General features: G+C 42.0%; 1 protein-coding gene across 1 annotated transcript in view; it reads left to right on the forward strand.

Moving 5' to 3' along the window:
* DEUP1 (deuterosome assembly protein 1) overlaps positions 1–2,710 on the forward strand; it is a gene marked incomplete at both ends in the record, with an annotated part of 39,919 nt that extends 37,209 nt beyond the window's left edge. The window contains one exon of the mRNA XM_084288200.1: positions 2,540–2,710. Coding sequence (XP_084144326.1) covers positions 2,540–2,710 — 171 coding nt within the window. The remainder of the gene's footprint in view (positions 1–2,539) is intronic.
* Positions 2,711–9,023: the final 6,313 nt, after the last annotated feature.

Consider the following 9,023-nt stretch of genomic DNA (forward strand, 5'->3'; position numbering starts at 1 on the left):
CAGAAAGTGAAGATAATATAGGACATAGTGAAAGAACAGACCAGAGGCTGGGAAAACAAAGCTTACTTGCTAACAAGAAATTTTGCCTTTTAGACCTGTTTAGATACAACCTTCTCTCAAAGTGCATAAACACAGTGCATTAGGGACCTATCTAAAATGATAGTCAGTGATGTCTGACCCTCAGGGTAAGAAGCTGCAAGGAGCCACGATCTGCTTGTTCTGTGATAAACATTCCCCTCTCCTCTGAGGAAATTCAGAAACGTCTCATTTGGGGTTCACACTGTATTTCAAGAAAAACACATCAAAGTGAGTACCAATTGAAGCAAAGGACAGTAGCGTTTTAGGAAGATAGCTTCATCGTGAGGCCAGTATGTTTCTACTGACAAGTCAGCAATTGTAAACACTGCAGTAATGAATCTCTGAGAACCTCTTGTAACTTGATGTAATATTTCTGAAGACTGGCACATCTGCCTGGTTTCCTTTGCTTCTCTCTGGAAGTGTTTTATTTGCTCAGTATTGACTCAGTGATTTTAGAGTAAGTGAAACATGGTGTTGCTTTAAATAAAGCCTCCACATACAGTGGCTTCTTCATAATGCAAAGCTATCTTAAAACACTTCAGAGTAGTACTGCCAACTCTATCACTGAATCCAAACATCACAAGAAAATATTTATGTGACCTAGCCCGTGAGAGGGGAGGAAAAAAAATGCGTGTAGCCATAGCATTCGAAATCTCAGGAAAATCTCTTTGTGTGAAAACAATGGTGATTTGTGGGTGGGGAATCATGCACATGTTTCCAGGGAAAAACAAAAGGCGGGTGATTTCCCTCCAGAGTTTCTCTAGCACTGGAAGATCCCTGCTAGTGCAGGGAGCGATAGAAGAGTGTTGTGGGACAAGGTGAACGAATATATTTACATATTTCTACCTGGCAAATTAAGTCACTTTCTTCCCTGCCCCATTAAAACACTTACTTTTGAGGCACCAAGTAAAGGAAAATTCTGCTTTATCTGTGAATTTCACTTTAGGAACCCTGTATGGCCAGAAAGCCTGGCTCAGTCTAGAGGGTGGTATTACATCCAGAACTTATTTCTGGCTATCATTTACTTGCTGTACTGTGAAAAGTAAGGAGATTTCTTATGGGAAATCCCTAAATTTCATCTCAAGGTCTGCTGCAAACCATTTGAATAGAATAGTGCTTTACAGCATTTCTGTATTTTCTACTTAATATCTTCTGGCCTGAGAAGCTGTTAAGGGCAGTTTTAAACCAGGCTGAAGCAAAGACTGAATCTGCCTGTAGTTGCTGTGGAAATAGGGAATACCCCATTCCGATATAATGGATCCTAGAATAAACATTTATAGGTTTAATAGAATTGGCATTTTCCACAAAGCATTTGGATATTTAAATCATTTGAGGCCCTTCCTATTTGATGTACTGGCAGTCTCCTTTTTATATTCTAGGAAAAACAAAACTAGAGATTCAATGCTAACAATTCTAACAGTTATTAAAAAATATTTCAACACAGGGTTTAATTAAGATGATAATTTCTAATAATCTTACTCAATACGTGGTCACATAAATACAGAAAAATATCTTTCTCTTAATATTTTACAGATCCTGTATGAAGTTTTTTCTCAGTTGACTGTTAAAAATTCATGCCATAAAATCATTTTTATCTTTACAAATAAACACTGAATATATTTAAACAAGCAAATTATCTTTAGACCAAGAAAAGGGTTTTGTTTTCTTCTTTTTTTTTTTTGACAGACATTCCAATGAATAGATCTTAAATATTAGCAAAAGGAATTAACAAAGAATGCTGCTTACAGTTTTAGAACTCATTCCAGCAAAGATTTATTCACGTCCTTTGCTTTATACAACTCTGTGTCCCATGACAACCATTTTAAGACTGATTTTCATATGTTTTATGTCTCTGTCTACTAAATGTTCATTAAATGGAAATAAAATTTTTCAGTGAACTACTTGCAGTGAATAAAGTTTAGTACGTCCTCCAGAATATCAGGACTTGAAGTAGACAGTGCTGAAATGAGTACAGTTTTTCTTCCTTTCCTAAGAAAGCATCTCCTGAGATGGAAGAGAGGCAGAGGGAGAAAATTACAGGAGGCAATCAGCAGTACCCAACACTAGTTATATTCTGTAGTTCCAAAGAACAGGTTATTGTCCTCTGTCCTGGTCTAAATTACACAAATGACTCACATGACCTTTAGCTGATCCAAAGATTTAAGAGGTTCTGAGGCAGCTTAATTCTGTCTAACAGGATATTTATATTTTTTAATGGCAAATCTACATCCCAATGCTGTGAATGTCAGAGGTGTTTAAACATCATGTTCACATTATGGTATTTAGCCACCAGAATGCATTTAAAAATGTATGCCTGAAGTCATATTTTCTTGGAGATGTTTAAAGCTTTAGAGGGTTATTAGCTGCTCTGCCTTAAGATGTGTTTAAGTTTAAAAACTGATTATGCAAGCACGTTGTTGAACTTTGTGTTTTTTACTATTTCTTTCTGTGCATTTCTCAGTCTTCTCCTGAGATGTCCATCCTTGCAAAAACAGAAAAGTTCCTTCAAGAGGAAGAGAAACATACGAAAGAGTTTGAAGAACGTTTAAATTCACACCTTGAAGAACTGCAGAGACATTCTGAAAGCACTCTAAAGAAATATGCCATGCTACAGGAAAGCAGGCATACTTAAGCCAGGCACGCAATCAACAAAATAAAACCACGCGTAATCACTCCAGGTTTTCTTAGAACTAAAATCTGCAACTATCTTCGTAATGTCTTTAGGCACATCACGAATTGTATGTATTTTAGCATGAAGGCTTCAATAAGATAATCGTTAACCTGCAGATTTGGGTATATTGCAACTGGACTACGTTACAAAACATTGTACTCTAGACATATTATAAAGTACACAGGGTAGGTTCACATAGTTAAATTGGGACCCCGTTGCAGCACTGTAAATGAAGACACTTTCAATTCTGTAATGTACAGAGGGCTAACAAGTGGAATCATTCCCTTAAAAATTGAATCAGACAAGAAAAATTCTCTAGATTGCACAGAAAAAGAATAGGGGCCTTTGGCCATGTCATAGCTCCTGGTGTAAAGAGCTAATCTTTGCTCTGGTTATTCTTGGCTATAGAAATAGCCCTTGGGACTCTTGAAATGAGGTCTGAGCTTTTCATTTCTTATGGTGTAAGCCATGCCGTTCTGTGGGAGGAACACGAGCAGACAAAGCACAAACATGCTTTGAAGCCATCCCTATTACTCCTTTTGCCAGACTTCACTTGGGACCGTGATCTCAGGTGCTTCCTATGCTTTATATTAATGCTTAGAATTTTTTAATCCCTTCTTCAAAAGCACCTCTTTTGATAGTATGTTGGCACATTGTTTAACTACACTGGAATAGAGAAAAAAACTTACTTCTGAAAACTTGTGATGAGTCTTAGGAAAGGGCCTAAATTCTTTATATATTTCTGCAACATAAGGAAAAAAAAACATAAAATTGGACAGAGTTAGTTCAGCTCTATATGTTCTACTGAGAGCAGCCCTGAGGAGAAGGACCTGGGCATGTTGGTGGATGAGAAGCTCAGCATGAGCTGGTAATGTATGCTTGTGGCCCAGAAAGCCAACCAAGTCCTGGGCTGCACCAAAAGCAACATGGCCAGCAGAGCAAGGGAGGGGATTGTCCCCTTCTGCTCTGCTCGCATGAGATTTCTGAAGAAATTCTTCACTCAGAGGCTGCCCAGAGAAGCTGTGGATGCCCCATCCCTGGAGGTGCTCAAGGCCAGGCTGGATGGGGCTTCGGGCAACCTGGGCTGGTGGGAGGTGTCCCTGCCCATGGCAGGGGGTTGGAGCTGGGTGGGCTTTGAGGTCCCTTCCAGCCCAAATCATGCTGTGGTTCTGTGATTCTTTGCTGAAAAACTGCATAATATTGAGATTCCTTTTATTTGCAATTCAAACTGGATTCTGTTGCTGTGTAAGCAAAACAAATTACAGACAGTGTTGATGAACCACCAATTTCAGTGAAAGAGATGCTGAAGTGCTGCTTTCCAGCATGAACTGTTGCCAACTTCCTGGAAAAATCTAGATGAAAATAATGCCAGACTGTCAAACAGCTCCAGTGTGTGAGTAAAAGAAGCCTCGTTAATATTCAAGACCACAGCAAAAATGTAAATTGTCTTTGGAAGTTATATTTCCATTATGACAAAATATACTACATCACACTTACACAAAATACCAAGATTTTAAATACCGGTTTGGTTCAGTTTGCAATAAAATGAGCAATGAAAATGAGGACATCAAAGATCCTTTACAGGAAAATTCAGGGAAATTGCTAGACTCAGCTGGGGGAATAAAGGCTGAATAAAAAGATGATGAAAGGACATCTGAACAAACTAAATATATATGTGTCCTCAGTCTAAGGAGAGAGGCATCTGGGTGTTTTAAAAGGACTAATGAGGAGATTTAGGAACTTCTGTAAATAAAGTTTAATTTTAAGATGGGGAAGATTTGCAGAAGCAAGAAGACAGCAAAATGTTATCTTTCAGAATAGCAGAAGAATTAAAAAAGGATATTAGCCTGTTAGCCAGATTCTTTTGTTGCTGCAAGACTTAAACAAGCAAGAAGTCAGTATGCCCCAGAGCTGCAAAGAAATGTGTCTGAGTCCAGTTAACTACCAAGGATCCCTCTCACGATGCAGGGCTATGATTATGTAGAGCGAATAGTTGGAATTATCAAAAAGCGAATAAGATTTATTTTTTTCTAAACCTTTTCAAGACCTGCCCAAGCTCCTGACTTTGGCTAATGAGATAACAGAGGCAGTTTCAGCCTGGCTTTTGTGTAACGCCGTGTAATAAACTCCACGTGAAGAGCACTAAAACTGCAAAGCACGTGTGCCCAAGCAACTGCCTCTTTTCCCAGTCCTTGCTGCACAGAGCATGTTCCACCGAAAACGTGCTGAGCCACAGAATCACAGAATTTCTAGGTTGGAAGAGACCTCAAGATCATCGAGTCCAACCTCTGACCTAACACTAACAAGTCCTCCACTACACTGTATTGCTAAGTTCAACATCTAAACGTCTTTTAAAGACCTCCAGGGATGGTGACTCCACCACCTCCCTGGGCAGCCCATTCCAATGCCTCACAACCCTCTCAGTAAAGAAGTTCTTCCTAACACCCAACCTAAACCTCCCCTGGTGCAACTTTAGCCCGTTCCCCCTCATCCTGTCACCAGGCACATGGGAGAATAGACCAACCCCCACCTCGCTACAGCCTCCTTTGAGGTACCTGTAGAGTCAGCACAGGTCACAGAGCCAGCTCGTACCTCCTGCTCGTACCACCTTCCTCTTCACCAGCCCCAACCTGCAGAAGTTGCTAAGCCAGCAGCTGCATTTGTACAGCCTGTGTTAAAGAATATGTTAAAGAACGATGGGCAGTAGAAACAATACACCGAGAAATGATATACCTGCAAACAGGGACTAAAGACGTAGTGTCAAAAAAAAATAATCATCATACAGCTCCAAGGCTATAAAAGTCTGAAAGTACCCATAAAAATGAAAAAGCAATGAATTATTAATTGTAAGTTCAGTTGACAGGACAAGGTGCAGTGTTCTGGGGCTACAGATTAGTCAAAAGATGGAGAAGGTTTCTACTTTATGAACAGCTGGCAATGGAAAATTCTTGCAAGCTGCTGGACTTCTTTTATAATTTTTCAAAGCTTCACCAAAAAGCTTTTTTTTTTTTTTTTTTTGGCTCCCACTTGAAAGGCTTGTTTTAAATAAAGAGCACAATGGTTCAAACTGCCACCAGCCTTTTGTTGCTGAAGCAAAACCAGAAGTCACGTACACACAGTTGCCAACATGTTTCGGGAAGGTATAATTTCGGAATAGTTGGTGGGAGAGGAGCTGCCAGGCCACCGCCACCCAATTTGCTTCCCAAAACCTGTGCTGATGGGACTGTCAGTGGACCGGCAGCGAGCAGAAACATCTAAAAGTGACTTAGGTGAAGAGTGGTTATTTTTTAGTGCGTTTTATTAGTGCATTTCCTTCCTACATCATTTTTTACTCTCTGCTGTATGGGAAATTTAGGAAGGGAGGAGCAGCACGAGACCATGGGCATGCCGAGCAATAAACGAGGGATGCAAACAGCAGCGACAAAACGCTGCCAACTCAGCACAAAAACGGGCAAACGTGAGAACTCACAGGCATGGTTTTCTTGCTTTTCCAATGTGTGGACTTAAAACAACGGCTTAAACTTCCCCAGTGAAAGGCAGATAAATTTCTGCTGCGATCAGAGACCCCACAGAAGCCTGAATCCCCTTCTTGCTGCTGCTTTAGTGGCAGTGCAGCAGGGCACAGGATCGAGCCCTCTGACACGCGGTCATTCAGAGCCAGACCAGCGGTGGGAAGGAGGAAGAAGCCATGAGCAGAGACTGTCGAACAAGATGAGCTCCGGGGAGTTACGGCTGGGGTGTCTCATGGCAGGCACCGAAGCACGATGCCCCTAGAGCACGTTGTGCAGGATGGCATCCAGGCGGGTTTGGGATATCTCCACAACCTTTTTCATGTGTTTCCATGTTGGCATTTCCTCACTCTAGGGTTCAGATCTCAGTTATTTAGTCACTGGGCCTGAGGTACTGTTTGATCATGTGGGCACCCTCAAATCTAGAAATAGGCTGTAATTCGATGTACCATGCCTAAATTCCATTAGTGGGTTGAGCAACACTCCGAGACACTGACACACGGTGCTCCAGACTCACTTCCCAAAGCAACAAACGCATCGGTTTGTTCCTATTACCTACTCTTAGCCACAATGCTGGGGGCCTTAAAACAGATTTATCAAAAACGTGTTTGCACACTGACCTTATGAGAACCAGCGTCTGCTCAAAAAGCAGTCCTAAACCATCCTGTCTGAATTTCCTGCAACAGATGTGGAATTTACTGCGTTCAGCTCTGGGGACCCCAGCATGAGAAGGACATGGAAGTATTACAGTGAGTCCAGAGGAGACCACGAGGATGATCAAGGGGCTGGAGCACCTCTCCTGTGAAGACAGGCTGAGGGAGTTGGGGTTGTTCAGCCTGGAGAAGAGAAGGCTCCAGGGAGACCTTACAGCGGCCTGCCAGTACCTAAAGGGGGCTACAGGAGAGCTGGGGAGGGACTCTTTGTCAGGGGGTGTAGTAACAGGACAAGGAGGAATGGTTTTAAACTGAAAGAGAGGAAATTTAGATCAGATGCTAGGAGGAAATTCTTTACTCAGAGGTTGGTGAAGCCCTGTCACGGGTTCCCCAGAGAAGCTGTGGATGCCCCATCCCTGGAGGTGCTCAAGGCCAGGCTGGATGGGGCTTTGGGCAACCTAGGCTGGTGGGAGGTGTCCCTGCCACAGGCTGGAGCTGGATGGGCTTTAAGGTCCCTTCCAACCCAAACCATGCTGTGCTTCCATGAATTTACTTATGGACTTGCCATGGCTGCTTGTACAATCCCAGACAGAGCAACAAATCCTGCAAAAGTCCTGGGTCCTTGTAAATACCACCTAAGTACCACAACAAGATTTTTTTTTTTACTTGAAACTTTTCCACCAGGTACAAATAAAGGTGGTGCACAGAGGACAGGATCAGCAAAAGCCTGGACCCACAGCGACGATGCAGACACGCAGCTGGGCAGTGGATGGCCGGACCCAGGGTGGTTTGGTGCCGCCGTGTGAGCTGGGACTGCACATCCAAACCTCTCCTGGTAAGGAACTTCTCCACGATGCTTCTCCAAAACTCAGAATGGCAACGCAGGCTCTGCTTCACCCCTGCCAGCACCCAGGGGGCATTCGAGTCTGTACCCGTACCGGCTGGGCACGCAGCAAACGTGTTCTGGAAGAAGGACGGCGCACCCTATTTCCCTGCTGCATTGAAGAGTGCTAGGTTCTGACCACGGCATTTCAATAAGCAAATATTTTCTTGACATTTGATAGAAACAGAAGACAGATCATCAATTTCTCTACGTTCTGAAAACAGGTGTAGTTCTTCCTTCAGAGCATGGGCAGTGCCACTGGCTTCTCTCACTCAGTTTTGGGGACTCAGGCCCATTTCTGCCATAGCCATCCATTCACCCGTTGTGGGAACACTTGACACAGTTCCTTTATTTTCCCAGCACTTTGCAGACATGCATAAATCTCCATTCAAACCTTGATCTCTCTTTGACTCAGACGATTTATGCTTTGAAAAACTGGTCTTAATAAATTGCTTCCATAACTTGATTTATCAGAAGGCATTGGCAGGTTTATAATGACTTCACCTGATAATGAGCACTCGTGGAAAACATATCATAAAGCCACTGCTGAAGAAGCATCTCAGCATGAGTTTTCTGGTAAAATGCTTGTAATAAATCATTCAAGTTTGCCCACAAGCTACTGTGTGCTGGGAAACGGTCGGAAACTCTATTTCTAAAACATTTCTGAAGACAACTGACACTTGGAGTAATACATACAGTTAAAAACCAGACACGGTTACACCTTAAGCAGAGAAGTTCACAGGAGCTGACATTTGGGCAACTGCCATTAATTCACTTCCCGATTACTTCCCAGTGATTTTTGACAGTTTCTGTCTACAGAGGCTTCATACCACTTTTCCAAATGTGCATTCTCCTATGCTAGCAAAAGGGAATGGGGTAGAAAATGTCAGAATCCAACTGCATTATTTACTAGAGAAAAAAAAAATATATATATATATATATAATATTTATTATATATAAATATATTTTAAGATTCAGCCTGTGAAACCAATTCTAACTCCTGCACAATGAACAGCTCAGAATATGTAACGCTGTTCCTCTCAATTAGTACTCAGCAAAATTGCACATTTCAGGGAACTGCAGCAGTCTCTTATTAGCATTAAGCTATAGGTTCGTACCAATAAACATTTGGCTCTGAAAAGATGATTACTGTGACCTGAAGAAGTTGTGGATGACAAGAGACAAAGGAAAGGCATAAGAAAAAGCAGAAATGAAACATCTAATTAGAG

This window comes from Netta rufina (assembly GCF_964035555.1).
Source record: "Netta rufina genome assembly, chromosome: 1".
In the NCBI taxonomy this organism is placed as follows: Eukaryota; Metazoa; Chordata; class Aves; order Anseriformes; family Anatidae; genus Netta; species Netta rufina.